Source organism: Geotrypetes seraphini, chromosome 13 (genome assembly GCF_902459505.1).
Source record: "Geotrypetes seraphini chromosome 13, aGeoSer1.1, whole genome shotgun sequence".
NCBI classification, from domain to species: domain Eukaryota; kingdom Metazoa; phylum Chordata; class Amphibia; order Gymnophiona; family Dermophiidae; genus Geotrypetes; species Geotrypetes seraphini.
In genome coordinates this window covers 39,237,511-39,260,994 of record NC_047096.1, presented here as the reverse complement: position 1 = coordinate 39,260,994, position 23,484 = coordinate 39,237,511, and the positions used below count along the sequence as shown (strand labels likewise).

At 43.2% G+C, this 23,484-nt stretch overlaps 1 protein-coding gene across 1 annotated transcript in view; it reads right to left on the bottom strand.

The window, feature by feature from the left end:
* LOC117347065 (galactosylgalactosylxylosylprotein 3-beta-glucuronosyltransferase 1-like) overlaps positions 1–23,484 on the bottom strand; it is an 82,813-nt gene that overhangs the window by 4,590 nt on the left and 54,739 nt on the right. The window contains exons 4-5 of the mRNA XM_033917399.1: positions 21,958–22,254; positions 9,949–10,060 (exon numbers count right to left, since the gene is read on the bottom strand). Of these exons, the coding sequence (XP_033773290.1) occupies positions 9,974–10,060; positions 21,958–22,254 (384 nt within the window). The 3' untranslated portion in view covers positions 9,949–9,973. The remainder of the gene's footprint in view (positions 1–9,948; positions 10,061–21,957; positions 22,255–23,484) is intronic.

Below are 23,484 nucleotides of genomic sequence, written 5' to 3'. Positions count from 1 at the left end.
CCTTCTCTACCAGATCTCTAAATTTTTGCTTCAGGTCCTTTAAATAAGAAATGATGTTGGTCTTACATTCCGAAGGGGGGTCCCATTGGTCCTTCAAAATGTCGAGTAAACCCCTAGGTTTCCGCCCGAATAGCATTTCGAAAGGGCTGACCCCCAATGAGACCTGCACTTTCTCCCGACTTGCATACAGGACCCAAGGTATCATAAGATCCCAATCGGACAGTTCAGGCCCGGAGACCTTTTTAAGCATCAACTTAAGGGTCTGATTGAACCTTTCTACTAACCCGTTCCCCTGGGGGTGGTAGGCAGCCGTCTTTATATGGCGGATACCGAACCTCTGCCAGAAGGACTCCATCTCACGGGAAACGAAGTTACTACCTTGATCCGTGAGGACCTCCTTGGGAAACCCCACCGAGCAGAATAACTCCACTAATTCCCTAGTTATGTTGTGGGACGTGGTCCTCCTCATCGGAAAGGCCCACGGGAAACGAGTCGCGACGTCAATCACCACCAATATGTATTGATGGCCCCGAGGGGTTTTTTCCAGGGGGCCTACTATATCCATAGCCCACCTTCCTAGGGGTTCCTCCACCCAGGGAATAGGAATTAGGGGCGCCCTTAAAGGTTTCTGAATCGACAGCTTTTGGCACACCGGACAGGAGGCACAGAATTGAATTAACTCCTGCCGTAGCCCCGGCCAAAAAAACCTCTGTAGTACCTGTGTCTCCGTGGCATCTACCCCCTTATGACCGGCCAAAGGGTGGTCATGGGCCATCTGCAAGATTAATGTCCTGAAACCTTGCGGGACTACTAATTGTTCGCCCCGATCCCCCTTTCCACCCTCGGACTTAACCCGGTATAGTAATCCTCGCCTCACCTTCATATTGCCACCCCCCTTATGGGTAGTCCCTACCTGTTGCCAGGCGGCTCGTAAAGTGGGGTCTGCCTTCTGTTCTACCCGAAAGGAAGGGAAAGTTTGGATCACCTCTTCGGGTATAGAGGGTACTTCTCTTTGACGAGCAGTGTGGGTGAGGGCTTGCCTTCTTTGCCACTTTTGCCGTTTTACCTGCGCCTTAGATGGCCGTGGCCCTCGGGAGTTACCGGCCTGGAAGATTTCCCCCGTGAAGGGGAATGTCTGCCCTAAATTCTCCCCTGCCGCTCTGGCCTTCTGACTCTGGGCACGAGTACTCACTAGGGCCTGTTCTGTGTTCCACACGCCAGTCCAGCCCTCCCAGTCCCGGCCTAGGATCAAGTCATAAGGAGCCCCCGGGACCACCGCCACCAGAAGAGGGTCCTCCCGGGCTTCACACCGCACCTGAATCCAGTGCGTAGCATAGTCATGAATATCCCCGTGAACACACCGGATAGAGACCTTAGGTCCCTCTAAGCTCTCCTCTCCTCTACCTTTCCGGAGGGTGTCCCAGACTTGAGTTTTTATCATGGACTGGGAAGCCCCACTATCCAGAAAAGCGACCACCGGCTGTCCCTCTACCAGTACTCCTACCCGATATCCCCTCTGGGTATGGTCAGTGAGGCCGTGGTCTCCCAAGAGACCTATCTGCCCACCTTCCTTCCCACCCGAAGTGGTAAGCGTCGGTTTTACGTTACACTGATACTGCCGATGCCCCGCCTTCCCACATCCATAACAGGTGATGGGGCTCTTCCCGGGCATTGGAGTATCCGGTACCTTCCTCAGGGACATCGGGCTACTTTCCCAGGCTTTATTTAAAGGCCTCCCTTGCTCTCCCTGGCCCCTACGTGGCCCCCTGCTTCCCTGGGCCTCTCCCCCAGGTATAGAGGTGTGTAGGGAATCCAAATAAGCCTCAGCTAGGTCAATTACCTGAGACAACGATCGCTGGCCCTGTCTCTGGATCCAGGCCTTTAAACCCTTAGGTACCGCCTCAAGAAACTGCTCCTGCAGAATTTCGGTAAGTAAGGCCTGGGCGTCCCCGAGACAGGGTTGCAGCCATCTCTCAGCTAATTTCCGTAACCTATGAAAAAGAGCCTTGGGCCTTTCTTTTTCTCCCATTATGGAACCCCTAAATTGCTGGCGATAGTGTTCCCGGGTAAAGCCTAGGTAATCCAACACATGATTTTTTATGGCTCTATAGTTACTGGCCAGCTCAGGACTAAGAGTCTGATAGGCAGCCAAGGCTGCACCAGCCAGGCATGGTATCAGCCTCGTAGCCCATTGGTGCTCCGGCCAGCCTGCTGCCACAGCCATTCGTTCAAATGCATGTAAAAAATCATCGGGAGCATCTGTAGGCCCCATTTTACATACTTGCATGGAGTGGAGGCCTTGCGTTGCCATCGAAGCTCCCATAGTTGCGGGTGCTCCCGCTGCAGTCCCTCCAATAACTCCCTGGAATAGCTGTGCCATGGTCCTTGTTTGGTCCTCCATAGACTTGACCAACTCCTCATGTCGCCGTCCAGTCTCGGCTTGGCTCGCCCGCCAGAGGTCTTGGTTGCTTTGCAACACAACTTTTAAATCTTCCGTTTGCTTCTGCCTCTCCGAAGCCAAGAGGGTGAATAGTTGTTGCAGATCCATCGTGAGGCTGAAAAAGAAGCACAAAGAAAAGAAACCCAAGTGCGGAACCCCAGAACAGACTGGCCAATGTTGCAGTTCCCCCTCACCCTTGAGCTTAGGTACTCTTACCCGCAGTTTGGGTGAGTCTGCGCCTTTGGTTGTTAGGCCTCCTTGGCCTCCAGTCGTTCTCCGCACGGCTTGTTCCTCCGGACCTCAGGTCTGGTTCTTATCGGCCACCTTCCGGCACAGGTCCAGCACAGGTAAGTTCCGGTCCCCACAGCTTCGTCCTCCGACGGCTTCCCTCTGGGTGTCCGGCTCTCCGACCCGGAAGACTCGTCCCTTCCAGCAGCCCCCCGAAGAGTCTTCTTGAATAAACAACTCTTAATGCAGGAACAACAAAACAAACTAACAAAAAAAAAAAATTCAAAACGTTTTTTTTTTTTTTTTCCAATAGTCAAAGTTCACCAATATGTCCAGCAGGAGGCAGTAAAGATCCCACTCCTGATACCAAGTTGTCGTCCGCACCCTTAGGCAAGAGGCCCAGGAACGCAGGGACGATAATTATGCTCTTGTGCCCTAAGGTAGGATACACAAGAAATGTCAGGATATACACTTAGTGGTTCAGGATTTTCACCAACACAAAAACCAGAGGAGTCAAGATGAAAATCCGGACTGGATTTATTCAATTCCACCATAGGAAGGGGCCAACACCCTTGGTCCCGAATCCTTCAAATAAATCAAGGAGCTTTTCCAAACAAGAAAGAAAACAGCATAATGTTCTTAGTCACATATTGCCAAAATCATAAATCCAAACAGCTCCAAAAGAAAGGCAAAGAAAAGACTCTGTACTCTGGAGTCCTAACTTTAAAGTACTTGGCTGCACTACGCAGGAAAATACAAACAGTCTTCTTGGTTTTTCCAAAACACAAAATTTGTCCAAAAAGGAGCAGTGTCCCAGCACTGCTCTATGTCAGCCGGTAGTAAGGCTGGCCAGGTGGTGTGCTCCACGTGCTGATATATGCTACATAAAAGAGCCCGCAATCCCACCTCAAACGTGGGGCAAAAATTCCCCCACCACACTGGCAAAACAAACACAAAGCCAGAAAGTTTCAAAACAATTCAGTATCCCAAAGTTCACTGAAATAGCTGTACCTCTTAGTCAGGTCGACCGGGAACTGCTTTGGCAACGGTTATGTCCATAGGCTGTCCTTCCAGGATTGGTTCCACTCCCAATTCCATAGCCTGGGGATCCTCAGAGCAACTGGGAGACAGCACTGCATCGGCTTCTCCAAGCTCCATGCCTTCCGGCCATTCAGGGTGCTGCAGAGCTCCTAGTCCTGAGCTAGCCAGAGGGAACTGTTCCTGGGACTGGTTTCCTCTCCTACAACCCTCCTTCTCCCTTACTAACTGCTCAGACTTTAGGTTCAGGAGTTTACAGCCCCGCCCAATCTCCCCAGCTGGAACACATTTCCGGTTGGAAGCCTTGGGCAGGAGAGGGGGAGGGGAAGCCTGTAATTCTACTCCCCGGCTCCCTCTTGTGGAATGGGAAAACATGTCAGGAAAAGAACCACCTTGAGGTTTAAACTGCTGAGACAGAGGGTCATATGTTCTAGCCCCTGGCTTAGGGCTAGGATCAACCCTAGCTGGCATAGCCTGCATATCACATGACTTAGTGGCATTTCTGGAATCTTTAAAAATGCGCTGACATGAATTGCTGCAAACATACTCACTGGTTTCTCAGTTATATTGCAAATATTAATAAGCACACCAATTTTCAATTTATTGATATAGTATGGGTGTGGGGTTCTTTGCTAGCTTTCCCATTTGTGTTATATCTTTGTACTCACAGGAGCACCCATAAAAATTTTTAACTCTATGTATGAGAATGTGATCCTTTGTGATGACATTTTTTACTCTTTCTCTTCTACCTTTACGCTCTTTCTTTTACTTTCTGACAGGAGTGTCTTCCTCAAACATTCTCTTTACTATATACACACATTGAACATGTGCAAAATATACTGCAATATATTAATGTATTTAAAAGATTATGGCTGACTTGCATATTTTTTCTTTTAATGTAAATGGACTAAATCATCCCATTAAAAGGAAAAAGATAGCTAACTATATTTTTAATAAGCACCCTGATGTGGTTTTTTTTACAAGAGACTCACCTACCTCTCGCTGCTGCCTTAAAATTTCAATTAAAGGGATACTCCTCTCACTTTTATTCTCCTGCGACCCAACGTAAGAAAAATGGAGTCTCAATATTTTTTCAAGTCTCTCCTGTAATTCACTCTTCTACGACGGACAAGGATGGAAGATGGTGCTTGGTGCACGCTGCGTTGCACTCAGTGAACTTTGTGTTCCTTAACATTTATGCTCCAGTCCTAGATCACCCAGAATTTTTTCAAGATCTTCAGGTGGCGTTAGTAGAATACAGTTCTTGCTCTTTAATACTTGGAGGCGATTTCAATCAAATTCAAGATATTTATATTGATAGATCATCTTCTTGCAAACCCTCCAAATCCAAGTCATTCACAGCCTTACACGCCCTCAAAGATGCCTTCTCCCTTGCAGATCCATGGCGTTTGTTTAATCCAAAAGGTAGAGAATACTCTCACTTTTCACCACCTCATAATACCTACTCAAGAATAGACTTCTTTCTTATATCCTCCTCTCTCATTCAAGACCTGGCAAACAATGTTATTCACCCAATTTCTCTTACAGATCATGCGGCCACCTCCCTACACCTACTTATCTCTGCCCCTCGCAAAGAATCTTCTTCTTGGAAACTAAACAATGCTTTACTCTTAGACTCAGAAATAGCTGACAAAATTCAATCTTTCACTGCTGAATTCTTCGAACTTAACTCCAAAGATCCAGAAATTTGCCCATCCATTGTCTGGGAGGCTTATAAAGTCTCCCTTAGGGGTGAACTTATCAATCTTGCCTCTTGGAAAAAGAAACAATCCATGAAAAAAGAGAAAGAATTAGAATCTTCTATCAAAGAGTTAGAACTACAACATATGTCTGCCCACTTACATGATTCACCCATTTTTCAACGTATACAAAATCTTAAATACGAATTTAACACTTTAGTTTCCAGTACTGCTAGACGAGATATTTTTATCTCAACCTCTGGACATTATATGGGAGACAACCTTATGGGACGCCCTTTGGCTAGATATCTTAAAACTAAATCCAAACGTCTTCATATCACAGCCATTCAAAACCCATTGGGACAGATGGTTAAAACCCGGTCTCTGATCTCTTCTCAGTTTGAAAACTTCTATACTACTTTATATAAATCTGATTTTTCTGCTTCAGAATCGGGGATAGACTCTTTTCTTGCTTCTTTGATTCATCCGACCTTATCGGACTCTGTGAAATTAAAACTGGACTCTCCCATTACTGTATCTGAGATAGAAGCCGCAATATCATCTATACCTACCGGCAAAGCCCCAGGTCCTGACGGGTTTACCAATGAATTTTTTAAGCAGTTTCGTAATCTCCTGGCTCCTCATCTTCTTTCTTACTATGAATTCCTCCACTCTGATCCAGACAAACAATTCAACTTCACTGAGGCCACTATAGTAGTTATTCCCAAACCTGACAGAGACCCTACCTTGGTTAAAAACTTTCGCCCCATTTCTCTTCTTAATTTAGATTACAAGATCATGGCAAAACTTCTTGCACTGAGACTCAACAAAGTGATCCCCTCTCTTATTCACAAAGATCAAACGGGGTTTATTAAACAAAGGTTTATAGGAGACAATATATGCCTTTTTCATCATATTAATGCCCATGCTAAAACACTCTCAGATCCCGTAATCGGCTTGGCCATAGATGCCGAAAAGGCCTTTGACCGAGTTGAATGGCCTTTTCTATTCCAAATTTTAAAGTGGTACAACTTTGGCCCGTTTTATACAAATTGGATTAAAACTTTATATCATCAACCCACAGCTCGCATTTTAATTAATAACTCTCTCTCCAATAAATTCTCCCTACATAGAGGTACTCGCCAGGGCTGCCCTCTGTCGCCGCTGCTATTTAACTTAGCGTTGGAACCTCTCCTCTCTGCTATCCGACAATGCCCAACAATAACAGGAATTGAAACCACTTATTGTCATATCAAATTAGCAGCATACGCTGATGATGTCCTTCTCTTTATCCGAGATCCTGTTGCTTCCCTTCCCTCACTCGTTAATATTGTCTCTCATTACTCCAAGCTTTCTGGATACTTAGTTAACTGGGAAAAATCAGAAATTTTCCCTCTTAATGATCTTATTTACCCCTCAGACCTCGCCCAATTTCCCTTCACGTGGTTACACGGAGCTGTAAAATACTTGGGAGTGTTAATACATAAAGATCCGACTCAAACTCAAGATCTAAACATATCTAAAATTAAAAGCTTAGTTCTTAACACCCTGTCTCGTTGGTCTCCACTCTTTCTTTCATGGTGGGGCAGAATAGCTTCCATCAAAATGACCCTTACTCCTCAGATAAACTATACCTTCTCAATGCTTCCCTCCTTATGCAAGAAGAAATTTTTTCACTGGTTGAATAAGAAAATATCTGACTTTGTGTGGAATAACAAAAAACCTCGTATTGCTCTCGACAAGCTGAAAGCCTCTAAAATTAATGGGGGTCTGAATGTACCTGATTTTCATTTTTATTATATCGCATCATTGGCCAAACATGGAGCCTACTGGATTACTAACCCTAGTACCCAAGACTCACCAACCTGGTTTGACCTGGAACGATTTTTATGTGCACCATTACATGTTTCATGCTTGTTGACGGTGCCAGTACCCAAACTCTTGAGAAAATACTCCTTATTGAGTGCAACGCAGCATGCCCTTCATATACTAGACACAATCGCAGAGATTTCAATTAAAGACAGTCCACTCTTGTCCATTTGGAATAACCCCAAAATCCAAATCAATAGTAAATCTCTTTCATGGAAGAGGTGGCAGCGGGCTGGTTTGTGGTCTCTCCATCAGATAACCACTCTCACTTCGTTTGTTCCCTTTGTCACAATTTGCTCTACTTACTCGTTGTCTCCTTCTGCTTACTCACAGTGGCTTTCTCTTACTGAGATGTTATCTTCTATGTCTATACGCTTTGATTATATGACATCCACTCACACTTTGTATCACTGGTCCACATTGGCTATATCAAAAGGTAAAGCGATATCTCTCTTTTATAGTATTCTAAGAGATCACTCTTTTACATTTTCCTCTCATTCCATGAAACATTGGGAATCTATGCTGACAACCTCACTTTCTGATGTTGACTGGGAACTCTTTTGGTCCTCGACAAACCGACCTCTTTTATCATCCAGAGTCTCACAATCAATGTTCTTCATTATGTGTAATGCGGTATGGACACCTTTTCGGATGTGGAAAGCTAACCTAAAACAAGACTCTATATGTTGGAATTGTATGAAAGAAGCTGGGACTCTTGATCACATGCTTTTCCATTGTGCTCAAGTTCGTTCCTTTTGGACGTGCATTTGGGACACCATAAAGTCTATTACCAATTGTTCAGAAGAAATTTCCTTTGACATTATAATTCTCCGATCTCAACACCCTTGTTTTACACAGTCTAACTGTCCTCCTAAACTCATTGATGCAATGTTTGTGACTGCCCTTATGCACATCTTGAAAAATTGGAAGTCCTCTTCATTACTAAACTATACCTTCTGGTGGAATTCTTTGAGCATGTATCATAAATTTGAATCATATGCTTATGAAAAGAAAAATATAATTCGACTTTCCAAAAATTTGATACAATGTAAATCACCCTGAAAATTCCTGGACTCATATGTTCAATCTATTTCATAGACACTCTTCTCTTCTTCTTCTCCCTCTTCCTCTTCTTTTTCTTTACCCTCATCTTTTTTCCTCATTTTTTTTTTTTTTTTCTTCCTTCAATTTCTCTTTCCTCTTATCTTTTCTTTTAATATTTTTTCATGAACAGTCCTAGTACTTTAGATCTTTTAAAACGATTCAATTCTACATTGCACAATGTATTTGTTATACTAAATGTTTTGTTTTATATTTTGATACCATGTACTTGAACTGTTTCTTATATTTTTTCAAAAAAATCAATAAAAAATATTGAACTTAAAAAAAAAAAAAAAAAAAAGGAATGGGGATCGCTTCATAAAAGCGGTTGAGATGATTTTGCTAGCTTTAGGAGAGGAGGTATTTAAAAGTTGTGGTATGCATCTTGAAATAAGAATGTTTTTTGTTTAGTCTTGAATTTGTCGAGACGATTTTCATGACGGAGTTGAGGTGGCATGGCGTTCCATAAAGTTGGAGCAACTACGGAGAAGTTAGTTTTCCTAGTGTAGTAGAATTCTTTGATGGAAGGGATGGTCAGTAAGTTCTGATCTGCTGATCTAAGGGTCCGAGAAGGGCAGAGAGGGAAAAGATGGAAGACGTGAGAGTTTGATTTTAAAGACCAGCATTAAGGTTTTATAAGTGATACAGTGCATGATGGGTAACCAGTGGGTTTCTTTCAGAAGAGGAGTAACGTGATCATATTTCCCTACTTTATGGATAAGTTTGATTGCTGTATTTTGGATGAGCTGCAAATGACGTAGTTCTTTTTGGGGAAGTCCATTATATAGGGAATTACAGCAGTCTAGATGAGAGATGACCAGTGAGTGGATGAGGGTTATGATAGCATTAGTTTCGAGAACTGAAGTTAGGGAACGGGTAAGCCGAAGTTTGTAAAAGCAGGTTTTTAAAACGGAGCTTATCTGGTCATGAAAGGTTAAATCTTTTTGTCTATAGTTACTCAATCTGTGTGTGGAGTCTGCTATACACACAGTTACACCGCTGAGGTCTAACGAAAAAAGTTTATTTAAGGTGGTTATCTACATAGTTTTACAACAGAGATAAACCTTAAATTTAAAGATTTTTGAAGCCTTTTTGAATCTTTTGTGGTGACAAGAGCTGGTGTTAGACAGCGAGATTGAACTAGGACCTAACAGAGAGAAGAAAAGTCTTTTTTGTTTATTTTGTGTACATCACAGCACCAACTTGGGGGTGGAGAGGTTGTAACCCTATGTAATGTTATATTGTAACACTGTGAATGTTAAACTGCAACCCATTCTGATCTCTCTGTGGAGGATGGGGTATAAAAATAAATAATTAAATAAAATATTTTTTTTATATTGGGGGGGGGGGGGGTTAGAAAATGATCGGCCCCGGGTGTCACATACCCTAAGTATGCCATGGGGCTGATGATCTCCCAGGACACGTCTGAGAACTACTGATCTAGTTTGCTTTGAAATCTTCTGTTGGCATTATGCCAGGTTACAAATTGAATTTCTACTCAGTAGATTTGACAGCTAACAATCATTTTTTGAGGTTTAAGTGGCAGATTTGTTGCCGTATTAATATTTTTACCTGTTCCATTCACAAGATGTCTCAGTTAGATTTCCACACTAGGATCTGTGAAGCTTTCGTTACCCTCATTCACCAATATAGGTTTCTCTGTTCTGGTGTGCCAGACTAGAATCTGAAAGCACAACAGCAAGCAACATGAGTTACAGAATCCAGATATGGTGCTGCACTTTCTTTCCCACTCATTTCTCTATCCTATAAAGAAGATATGTCATTGTATGGCATGACAATGGTCATTACAGTGGTCCTTAAGAATTACTAAGCTGAGACTTTAGCAATGGTTTTGAGTGATTACTTTGAGTCATAGCCTCATGGCCATTGAGCTAAAGTGGTTCAGAAATAAAAAATGACATGGTGTAAAGATTGCTATTTAGTGATATATATATATATATATAAAAAATAGTACCTGAGATCGAGAGGAGGTTTTCATTATAGCAAAACATTTGCAATGTTTATTTAAGGAATAAGGATCCACTGCACCAGAGAATATAACACTGTAGTCTTGTTAGAGAGGATAAAATTCAGTGCTGTGATAACAACATGGTAATTAATGATGGAACCTGTCACCTTTGAGTATGTATTTGCAGACTTCTCTAGCCCTGACTTCTACCAGGCTAACACAGAGGCCAAATAAACTATTTAACCAGAGCAAAAGGAACTTTCTTTGAGTAAGGGCAGAACAGAGATGGTTTTGGTCACCATTGGGAAGGGAAAGCTAAGGGCTCCTTTTACTAAGCTGCTCTAGCATTTTTAGCGTTCGCAGCATTTTAGCACGCGCTAAACCCGTGCTACATGGCTAGAACTAGCATGCACGGCATTTTAGCGCGCATTAATGCCCTAACGCAGCTTAGTAAAAGAAGCCCTAAGTGTTTGTTCTATATTGCATGTGGTTTATGTGCTCACAAATTAGTTTGAACAAGGTTTTGACCTATGATAATTATTCCAGTGCAATAGGTGAGACATTCTAAAACAGTGTTTCTCAACTCAGTCATGAGTATGCATGAAAGAAATTTGCATACACTGCTTCCATTATATGCATATTTCTTTCGTGCATATTCATTGTGAATATCCTGAAAACCTGACTGGCAAGGGGTATTCCAGGACTGAGTTGAGAAACACTGTTCTAGACAGTAGGGTTATTTCTCCATAGCTGCGTGCTGCTACAGAAGGAATCCACTCCGGATTTTTCACTCGCCTTTGTTGTACTTCACTGGATCTCTACCTCCACCTTCAGTTCTTTCCTTTTGCACATGTGCCTGCAGGAGTGTTTGTTCTGCTGTCCCCATTTTATTATTTTAATTTGATGTAATTTCATCCCCTTTTCGTGTAATTCAGTGCTTGGAGCAAGTTTGAAGTTCTGCCTGCTTGAAAGATCACAGACTTCGGTCTGTAGCTGACAGGCCGATCCCTGTTAGCTGGATACCTGTTAGCTAGCCTGCATAGTTTTCTCTAGAGCTCAGGGCCATCCCTGAAGTGGTCTTACGTTCTCTTAATCAGGGGTCAAGCGCAGACTGTTAGGTGCCCTTAGGAGGCACGATGGGATCTCGCAGGGTGCCGGCTGTGTCATCGCGCCTCTGCCCGTCCCGGTGCACATCCATTGGTATGCATGGGTGGAGGTGTAGTCAGACATAGGAGTCTGACTGGCAGCCTGAATATCAGCTTTGCAGAAGTATTTCCAGGTTTGTGTTAGTGAAATTTCTCATCCAGCTACTGTGAGAGAGCTGAAAGCAGGCTGCAGCACTGCTCCTGACATGCACAGCGAATACACAGCCTGGCAGCTTGTAAGAGACATCAGGGAAGATTGGAAAAGTGGGGTTTGAAGGTTTCTGGATATTCCCTGTGTTTCCCCACCTGAAATATCCTAAAATTGCAGTTTTTACAGTTTGGAAAGTATGAAAAATATTGTGATTTTGGCATAAATTTTTATATGGTGGCCATCTTGGATCTTTTTTTCTAAAGTTTCCTGCTTCTTCAAAACTGCAAATTTTGCCTGGAAACATGCTGGAATGGAGTCCTTTGGCTCTTCTAATGTGGATTCTTGCCAGGATTGCGCAATTATAGTGCTTTTAGAGCATCCATGTGTCACATGGTGCAGTGAGGGGGGCTAAAGTGTCCAACTTAGCTTCTCCCCTACTGAAGCAGGTGACCAAATGCTCAGCTAGCTGATCGGGGTGGTTGTCTTTGCTTCTGTCAGCCAGACTGTGGACCCTCCTTAGTCAAATAAATGCAAATGCAAGTCATCTAAGAGTGACTTTCTGCCCCTAGAGCAGGACACTTTTTCTATATTTATGAAATTTTTGTGGTCAGAGTTTCAGACCAAGTGTTTATCCCCCTAAACAGTCTCAATCCACCTTCGCTGCATCTCATAGTGGCGTGGTGCCTCTTGGCTTGGCTTTGCCTCAGCCTGCTGCGGCTCTTGCACTACCTGATCTTGATCTGAGGGACCCGGATGCTGATGTTTCCCTTACTGATCCCTTGTTTGCAAGTACAGTGCTTCCCAGAGATAAGTTCTGTGTGCTGGATCTGCGCATCTCTCAAGGGTCTTGGATCCAGTGGATGATTCTACTGTCTTGAACTTATTTAAGTTTGTGGCCCTGCCCCTTCTAGATGCTTCCCTCTTGGACATGATGCTCAAGACTGTTTTTCTGCTCGCCAGTACTTTGACGCGTTGTGTGTCAGAACTGCAGGTGTTGTCTTTCAGTGATCCTTTCCTCCGTATTTCGGAGGTGGGGGTTACCCTTTGGTGGCTCAGGGCCACCATCAGGGCAGTACTACCAGTCCTGCATTCAGGGGCCCGGAGCTGACAGGGGGCCCGGACTTCCCCAGGGTCCTAGGCCACAGTTCTTCAACTGCCGGTCCGTGGACTGGTGACGGTCCGCAGGAAATTTTTGCCGGTCTGCGCAGGGCTAGCAAGATCAACAGCTGAAGTCTGCGCTGGGCCAGAGAGATCTTGGGGAGCCTCCGAGAGTGGCTTTCTCCCCTCTCTGCAGCTCTCCTTCACTTACCAGCACAGCGATTCACGAAGGCAGCCTCGGGGCTTTTGATGAGTCGCAGCTGCCTCTGATGATGCAACTTCCTCTTTCCTCAGAGGCGGCGCGACCCAACAAAGGACCTGAGACTGACTTCCTGAATCGCTGCGCTGGGAAGTAAGGAGAGCTGCTGGGAAGGGAAAAAGCCACTATTGGAGTCTGGGAAGCTGCTGGGCAAGGGGAAACAGGGACAGCTACTACTGGAGAGGGAGAAGGAAAGATGCTGCAGGGAGAGGAGGAGGGAAAGGAATCTGGGAAGCTGCTGGGCAAGGGAAAAAAATGGACAGCTGCTACTGGACATGGAGGGAAGGAGAAGGAGAGATGCTGCTGGGAGGGGAGGAGGGGAAAGAGTCTGGGAAGCTGCTGGGTAAGGGAAAAAAGGGGACAGCTGCTACTGGACCTGGAGGGAAGGAGAAGGAGAGATGCTGCTGGGAGGGGAGGAGGGAAAGGAGTCTGGGAAGCTGCTGGGCAAGGGAAAAAAAGGGACAGCTGCTACTGGACCTGGAGGGAAGCTTGTGGGCAAGGGAAAAAATAGGGACAGCTGCTACTGGAGAGGGAGAAGGAGAAATGCTGCTGGGAGGGGAGGAAGGGAAGAGAGTTACTGCTGGACAGGAGGAGGAGGAGGGAAGGGAGAATGAAAAAAGGAAGGAAACAGCTGGCAGAGAGATTAGAGGAGGGGAAGGGGAGACACAGGCATGAGAAAGTAGAGAGATTGATGATAGGAAGGGGTCAGCAGAAAAATAAGCAGAAAGGGACAACGATGATAGATCTGGTGTAGGAGAGATAAAAATGAAGAGAGCAGTGAAGCTGGAATGAATCATGTAAAAAGGAGAGAGGGGGCACAAACTGGATGGCAAGGGGAGAGGGGCATAGAAAGAAGACAGATACCATATGGAAGGGAGAGAGGACAGACAGTGGATGGAAATGGCAGATGCTGGATTGAAGAGACAGAGAGGGCAGGCGCTGGAAGGAAGAGAGTGAAAAGAAGATTGAAAGCAGAAACCAGAGACGACAAAAGGTAGAAAAAAATAATTTATTTCTATTTTGTGATTAGAATATATCAGATTTGAAATATATATCCTGCTAGAGCTGGTGTTAGACATAACTGGGGACTGCAAAACCCAGGCAGTGCTTCTTTAGCTTCCAGCTGGCTTACGGCGCTCTCTGACCAGGGGGCAGTTGCGCTAGTTGCACTGCCTTAAAACTATTTCTGTCATGTGTGACTGCAGTATTCTGTTAGCATGATATTTCTGTGTAGCATTCTGTAATAATTTGGCTTGTTCAGTTTTCTTGATAGTAGAGGGGATATATGTGAAGGGGAGGGAAGACAGGGGTTTTGTTGATCCTTGCTCTGAATTATTTGTATTTATAAAATGACAATTGTACAGAATATTGTTTCTTTTTATACTTTAATAAAATACATTCAATATAAAATCACAACTGAGGCTTGTGTGGATGGGATCAGATGATTTGTGGGGACTGAGCTCGCAGAGATGGGGCAGAAACGGGGTTTTAAAATTTTAGTCCTAGTAATTTGCCGGTCCACAAAATAATTCTTTTTTTTCTGCTGGTCCACGGGTGTAAAAAGGTTGAAGAACACTGTCCTAGGCCACCATAGCACAAATTCCTATATTATGCTTCTGCTGTGCACAACAATAAACAATAAACACTGCTGTCATACTTTTTTGTCCCCTGCTGATTTCCTGATAGCACCCCCCCCCGGACAAAAGTGGATCCGTCTACCTGGCCCGCGGCCCCAGCCGGCGATATACTAGGTGCGTGCCTCTCGACTCCTGACTCCTTCACCAAGGCCCGCCCTGTCTCCACTCTGATTGGCTTGGGCTTAGGGTGCCTAGCCAATCAGGAGACACATCACTTGCATGACACTGAATCTTCGAGAGCGGGTCGGCCGGATGACATCACCACGTCTCTAGGAGGACAGGACGAGAGGAGCAGCACAAGGAGCTGCAGAACTAGTAAGGCAGTGATCAATTTAAACATGCACCTTTCTTCCTCCATCCCATAACACACACAGCCTGGTGGTGATGATTATCAGATTGATTCATGAATATATAATGATGTTATGAGTGTGCACCTCTTCCTTCCCATCCTCCTCAGCATGTCACATACAGCATGTTACTTTACACAAAGTCTGTGTAATGTAACATGCTGTATGTGACATGCTGAGGAGGATGGGAAGGAAGAGGTGCACACTCATAACATCATTATATATTCATCCATAGCTGCATGTTAATGATGTGCTCATATGCACTTATTTATCATCATAACATATACATCATTATTAACATGCAGCTGTGGATGTGTAAGGACAGGCTGAGGAGGATGGATGGGAAGGAAGGAAGGTGCACATATCAACATATCGTACATTTTTAACATGCATGATGCAGCTATAGGCAAGCTGAGGAGGATGGAATCATACAGATGTGTATGTTCAGATATGCGCTCAGATGTGTAGTTTTTTCTGATATATTTATTAAGCTTACAGTATTTATAAAAACACATTTAATACTTGTTACAAAAAGTATTGTGCAATTGTGATCTACTTCTGGCCTACAAAGGTCAAAAGAAATCCTTAACTGAGATTTTACATTCAAAAGTGAATTATAGCTACTAGCACTATTATTTATTAGTTATTTATTATGCAGATGTTTGTTAGTTTGTTATTAGTTCAGTATTAGACATATGTTAGTTTAGAATAGATAGGTATAGATTAGTTTAGTTTAGGTTAGGGCCCTGCTGAAAGAGTCTACCTTGACGTGGTTGCAGGCTTACAAATCTTTTGGTCAAAGAGTGCGGCGACAGAGAAAAGTATGTGTGTATTCGGCCCATGGAAGAAGGGGGAGTCGGGGGGGGGGAAGGGGTGTGTGGGGGGCCCAATAGGATTGCTCAGTAAGGAGCCCAGAAATTTCTGATGGCGGCCCTGTGGTGGCTCCTTCCTAACGAAGGTTGTTTTGGCTTTCCATGTCAATCAGGAAGTGTGTTTGCCTGCCTTTCAACCGATAAGTTGCAAGACACAGGACCATCTGTTGAAGAAACTGGATGTGTGCATAGTTCTGCGTTATTTGGAGGTCACCAACAAATTCTGACTCTCTGCCCATTTGTTTGTGCTGACTCATTCAGTTAAGCAGGGCACTCCCGCTTCCAAGGCCACAATTTCCAGATGGATCCATTGAGCCATTTCGTCAGCCTACATTCTTTCTTGGAAACAGTCTCCTGTTTCCATCAAGATGCATTCTACTAGGAGTGTGGCATCTTCGTAGATCTGTCTCTCCTGAAGTAATTTGCAGAAGGCGACATGGTCTTCTATTTACATGTTTGCCAAGTTCTTCAGAGTGGATGTGGTGGCAAGGCAGGACTCTGTCTTTGGATCCTTGGTATTAAGGGTCAGCACAGCAAGCTGCCCTAGCTTTTTGGGGGACTACTTTTGTACATCCCCACTGTCTAGAATGTGTCATCTATTGCACTGGAAAAAGGGATTATGTACTTATTCCGATAAGCTCTTTTCCATTAGATAGGTGAAACATTCTAGACTCCCACCCTATGCTTCCTGCACTTGCATACAGTTTTCAGTCTGTTTATGCTTCTCCAAGCTGATTCTTGGTGCCTGTCAGCCCTTTTGGGCTGGGAAGAATTTATATATATATATATATATATATACACTTCTCCCTCGTTATTCGCGGGGGATAGGGGCAGAGCCAGACCACGAATGGTGAAAAACCGTGAATATCCAGCTCTGACCCACCCCTGCCTCCCTTCCGCCTTCCCCTGGCATCTCGGCCTTACCTGGTGGTCTAGCTGGTTTTTGGGGAAGGAGCGATCCTGCCCCGTGCAGATAGCCATTAAGAAATGGCTGTGGGGAGTTCCCGTAGTCTCTCGAGAGACTACAGGAACTCCCCACAGCCATTTCCTAATGGCTATCTGCCCGGGGCAGGACAATTTGTTTAAGCCTATTGCTACAGGTGCCTCTACTTCACTTGTATTGGATGGCTCTACATGCTTGGGTAGTAACTAAAAATGGTTCTAGAGAAACAAGTGAAGTATAACAGAGGCAGAGTGAAACATTCTGAGTGGATTCCTTCTGCAGCAGCATGCGGCTATAAGGAAATAACCCTACTGTCTAGAATGTCTCACCTATCTACTGGAAAAAAGCTTACCTGGGTATGTACATAATCTCTTTTTACCCCGTTCTGGTGTTGAAAGTATTGACACAAGGGCATTTCAGTTCTGATGTTTTTCCCTTGAATATATTCTCATTTTATAGTTTCCTTTGGTTTATCACTGGGTTCATTTATATTTGTTGCCAATTTTTAACACTTTCCATGACCAATTTATGTGAATTATATGAATGTTAAAATTGAAAATGGAAGTGGCTACTCTTGGATATAAATATCCCAAACATGCATTTAATTCTAACCGTGGCTTACAGAAATTTGTTGACCCTATATTTAAAAAATCAAAACCAAGCCCCCAATAGAACAAAGGAGAAAATTGGTGGTACAACTGACATAATATTTAATTTTTGGAAGATTTATCCTAGGAAACTGCAGCATTATATTCATTTATTGCAAAGTTGTAAAAAAGAAAGACATATTCAGGACCTGCAGCTTCCAACTGAGAGATTTATTGTCTGCAGCTGACTTTGTTCCATGTGTGAAAAAAAACTACAAATTTATTTTTTAAACAATCTCATATAAAATAACTAAAGTGACCTTTTTCTAAAATGCATTAGAAATTTGCACTTAACACACTGAAATGCAAGATATTATTGTGGGGTAAGTGCATAATTAACACAGCTAACAGTTGGGGGGGGGGGGTGTTCCTTGAATGTCAACTGTAGGAGCTCTGTTAAAATGTCTATTATCACATGCTATTCTAGTTGAAATTAAAGCATAGGCATGCAGCACTTCCTGTTTGTCAGCACATTATATGAGCAATGCATTAACTTCTTCACCCATGCCCTACCTAGTTAAGTCTCCTAAAAGAAAATGCCATTAACACACTACTAAAATCTGTTGTTTCTCTATAATATCACCAAAATCTGACCCTTCCTCTCGAGCACACTATCAAAATCCTTATCCACACTTTTATTACTTCTTGCCTAGACTACTGCAACTTGCTTCTTACAGGTCTTCCACATAACCATCTCTCTCCTGCAATCCATTCAAAATTCTGCTGCATGACTTATATTCTACTAAAGTCGCTTTGCTTACATCACCCTTCTCCTGAAGTCACTTCATTGGCTCCCTATCCATTTCTGCATACAGTTCAAACTCCTTTTATTGACTTAACAAGTGCATTCACTCTGCAGCTCCTCAATATCTCCTCTCTTATTCCTCCCTATATTTTTTGGGCAAGTCTCTCTTATCTGTACCCGTCTCCTCTACTGCCAACTCCAGACTACGTTTCTGCTCTCTTGCTGCATCGTCCTCCTGGAACAGACTGCCTGAGTCAGTATATCAAGCTCTTGGCAGCATTCAAATCTATCATAAAAGCCCACTTTTTTGAGGTTGCTTTTAATTCCTAACCCCCACTCACTTGTAAAGCACCAATGCCTGAGAAACTTCCTGACCTCCTACTTGTCCTGTTTGTCTGTTTGATTAGATTATAACCTCTACTGAAAAGGGACTGTCCCTTGAATGATTTGCCGCATGCTAATGAACATTTTACCGCAAACTGTTACTGCAGTTAGGCATTAGCCGAAACCACACAGTAAATTGCATGTTAACAGCTTAACACAACACAGTTTAGTAAAAGGGCCCCTAAAATCTGTATAATAATTATATAAACATTTTGACGTCGGCCAAAAATGATTGTTAGATTAAAGCACACACTAATTTAAATGCCATCGCTGTTTCCCACTGCCCAGTTTAATTTCTGGAACACCCAAAGTATTGGTTCTAAAGTACTAGACGTTCCAAGGCAGATATGATATTCCTATTCATTGCCAACATTGCCACCTGCAGCCATAAGGGCTATTGGGGTTGTAGACCGGTGGGTATAGTGGGTTTTTTGGGGGGAGGGCTCACCATATCCTATAAGGGAGTTCTGGTGAGATGTTTATGTAGCACCCTTTTTTGTGAAGTTCACAGCTGTGCCCTGTAAGGTGCCCCACTGCTCTGTTGCCATGTCTGGGTGGCAAGTCCATCAGAATGTCCAAATGGCCTTGTTCTGTGCGTTTGAGACTTAGACAAATTTTTAGTCAAAAATGTAGTATAAAGATAGATGTACTGGCGGTCTGGATGATCAATAGCCTAGATGTCCCGACAGACAATTTTCGGGAAAAAAATATTCTAGATGTATTTTTCAAGAATGGACATTTTACCACCGCCAACTTTGGGCGTCTAGCACCATACATCTGAATCAGACGGATGTTTCGTTTCTTTTGATTATGGCCCTCCATGTTTGAAAATGCAGTGACATTAACACCAAATACCTAGTAATCTCCAAGGCTAAATTTGATTCTATTGTAGATGGATAATTTTATGCAATCAACCAAATGAAATTACGAGGGCTCTTCACAAAGTTTCTGTACTTTCATATTTTCACGGGAAATGGTTGGGGGCAGGAGAAGTGGTAAGAGGGTGTGCTGTAAAATGTCATGTGAATAGTCAGTTAGGCAAAACAGGGTGATTATGTGCGAAAAGTGTTATACAGTAATTTGCTTTTGAGATTTTTAATAAATAGTGTTTAAAAAATAAAAGGGCGGAAACTTTTTGAAGATCCCTCATGTATTAGACTGGATTTGGAGGTACATAATAGACAAAAAGGAGCCTTATTGATGAAATAGTGAAAGGGAAGGTAGAGAACAATGGGGCAAACTAGATGGGTCTTAGAATCTTTACCTGCTCATATTCTGTTTGGAAATTAAGATGGCAATATATAAGTGGATTCCTCCTTTTAGGCACTCTGATGCTGCATGGTGAGCACCTATCCCTCGACAACATCTGGGTGCCCAGATCCTTTATAGAATGCTATCATAAGCTGGCATTGGTCAACCTGATAGTCAGACCATAGGAGACAGCTGCCTTTCTCCTGTGGTTGGCAGTGAAACTGGAAATTTAGTGTTGGCACCGTATCTGGCAACTTGCACTGAATTTCCGCTTTTTTTTTTTTTTTTTTAGGCTGGCTGAAACATAGTTGACTGAGCCAATATTTATTGGTTGGCTGGCTAAGTCCTAGCAGCCAAAGATAGACCTGCCTTTTTATACAGGTCTATCTGGTTGCTGAACTTAGCCAGTGAACCAATGAATATTAGCAGTGACTGGCTAAGTCATGTGACATAGCCAGTTACCGAACAATCTGCTGAACGGGAAAGTCAGCGGGACAAAGCCGATCATCTCCCTCTGAATATTGGTGGATAGCTAGCTATGTGCTATTTGGCTAGCCAGGAACCGTTCCTGGCTAATCAAATAGTGCGGAATATCAGATGGGGTGTCCCTAAAATATCGACACCCACAGTTACACCAGCCTTAAAGCTGGGGTATTTGGGATGCAAAAATGTGGCAAGGTGTGTGTAACTGGGAGTCCTGCACATGTTCTATCCATGCCTTGCCCATGTGTAAATTTCCCTGGAGTTTTGCACTTTTTACCAAATTCTGCATAGGTCACCAAAATTTTGGCACAGATCACAAATCTGCACATAAACTAATTAGGTGATAATAATCAATTGTTGGCATTAATTGACACTTAATTGATAGTAATTCAGAGTTACACATGAATCTGCCCTATAAAATGTGCACCTACATTTCCTAGTATGGTACCCCAAAGGAGATGTGGCCATGGGAAGGGTGTTGGTGGGTTAGGAGTGTTCTTGGAAAGTAGGAGTGATTTTATAGAATACCTGGGTTTGCATCCTTTACATCCATCATTTGGGTGCAAACATTTACACAGCTTTTGGCAGGTGTAAATGCTTGTGCCTAGGGTTATCGGATGTCCAGGAAAACCTGAAGATATCTTCTTTTTAGAGGACCCAGGTGCCCAGAGGGATTTCCAAAACCCGGCAGTTTGTCTGTCTTTTGGAAATCCCCGCCCTAAATCTGCGCATGCGCAGTTGTCGACACAATGATGTCATACACATGTGAATGACTTTATCATGCCGATGTCTGCGCATGCATAGACGTAATCCTGAGCTCGGGGAGGTTCGTGGGGAGGCAGTGTGGGATGGAGGTATAATGGGGCAGAGCTGGAGGCACAATGGGGTGGGGTTGTGGGTAGAATGGGGCAGGACCCGGTGTCCTCTTTTTCTCATAGAGGAAATCTGGCAACCTTACTTGTGTTGAACTAGTATTCTGTAAAGGGCACTCTAGCAGAGAACCCTTTACAGGATACAATCTAGCTTGGATTGTAACAACATCCAATTTTGGGCAGCATTTACTGAATCTAGCTTTATAGCATTTATGCATGCCCTTACAGAATAGCCCTTAGGATAATTAGACCTGTAAGCAGTGACGTAGCAAGGGTGAGAGGCGCCCAGGGTGGTGGCGCCTCTCACCGTCCTTGTCTCCACCCCCCGCTCCTTCCACTGCTGCGTGCACACCCCATCCCTTCCCCCATATCTATAATTCACCGTCTTCATGACCCCGTCAGCTCTCCCTCTGACATCACTTCCTATGCGCGGCATCCAGAAGTGATGTCAGCGGTAGAGCCGATGCGGTTGCGCTCACGGCGGTGAACAACTAGAGATATGGGGAAAGGAAGGGGGATGCGTGACTAGGAGAAGAATGGGAAGAGGTGGCAGGGGGGGGAGGTGAGGAGGGGTTCTGGTGCCCCCTCCAACATGGTGCCTGAGGTGGACCGCCCCCCTCACTACATCACTACCTGTAAGTGCTAATTTACTCCACACGTGCACAAAGGAGCATGCACCATGCATGCCCAGTTATAGAATTGTCCGATACTACTTTATTTTCTATCTTCAATTGGAAACACTAGTGGAGATAAAGTCCAGACCCTCTTGATTAAATACCTTGGTGCAGTTGGCAGCTTTGGGCTCCAGGTCATTCAGGGTCACCAGCTGTTGAAGGAAGCTGCTTTCCTGGTAGCCACCTTCCACTCCACGAAATTTAAAGTATGCCTGAGATCGCTGGAGGATCAGCCTGAGGTTCACTGCGAAACCTGCCATGTCAATCGCAAATGGCCGGTGAGGATCAAACATAGTTTTCCAGCCATATACCTTCCCCACAGCATTCACCTTGGGTGACTCGTAAAGCAAGCCTCCTGCAAAGGCCACAGGCCACACTGACACTTTCCTGGTGGTACGCATCTGGTCACAGAGAAAAGAAAGTGAATGGTAGTATCCTGCTGAAGCGCTCCTATCCTGTAAAGGGGCCCCTTTTAGTTTATTTACTTGTGAGACAGCCTTTCTATTAACATATCAAAGCAGTGTTTATTTTAATTTAAATACAAATTAAAATAACACATTAAAGTAGTGCCAATTAAAGGCTGCTTAAGTAAGAGGTATTGCCTGAATAATAGAGTAGATTTATTATTTAATAATTTAATTCCGCTTGTTAATTGGGAAATCTTAAACCATTTGCAGCAATGAAGAAAATTATTTAAAATAGAGAAATAACATAGAAACCTAGAAAAATGAAGGCATATAAAGACCATATGGCCTCTCTAGTCTGCCTAACCATGCCATCAGAATCCTGCTTTTCTGCACTTTACCATCAGGACTTGGATGTTATTTGTTAATGTTTGCTGCTACTCAGCTTTTTAATCATCGACTCTGTTGATAAGTATAACCTTAAGTTGTCTTAGATTCATTTCTATTACTGGTTTTGGATATTTACTCTTATATTTTACTTATTGATGATTTATTTAGTAATTGACTTGGTAGTATTATAATGATTGCTAAGAATAACCCTATGATTTTATCGGGTATTTTATACCTAATTTGTTATAAAAGCTGGGCTATTACAACTGAATTTTCTAATCCCATTCCAGTACATTATACTGGGTTTAAATCTTACAGACAGGGAATCTATCTAATAGATGCATATCGATTATTACATAATTGTTCTGAAGATGGGCCTTTTCAAATATCAGTACTTACTTCTAACCGGAGTCTTCCTAAACCTCATTCTAGAAGAGATAGGAATCTGATTCATATTAGTCGACAAGATGCTATTGTAAATACTAGCTTTATTACCTTGAAAGGATCATATCTGAATATTAGATCACTTAGAAATAAAACCTCGTTAATAAAAGATTGGTTAGAAGATTCAAAATTAGATTTTCTTTTTTCTAACAGAAATATGGCTAATATCTAATGATGACCCAATCATAAATGAATATGTTCCACATAACTATAAAATCTTACCTCTATCCAGAGATAGAAAGAGAGGTGGAGGTTTAGCTATTATTCTGAAAGATTCCTTTGATTTTATAAAGGTTTGATTTTATAAAGGTTGATTCATTTTCTTCTACTTCTACTTTTGATTGGGAAATATTAACTTGTCGTTTGTCTCGTTCAGATTTGGTTGATGTTTCA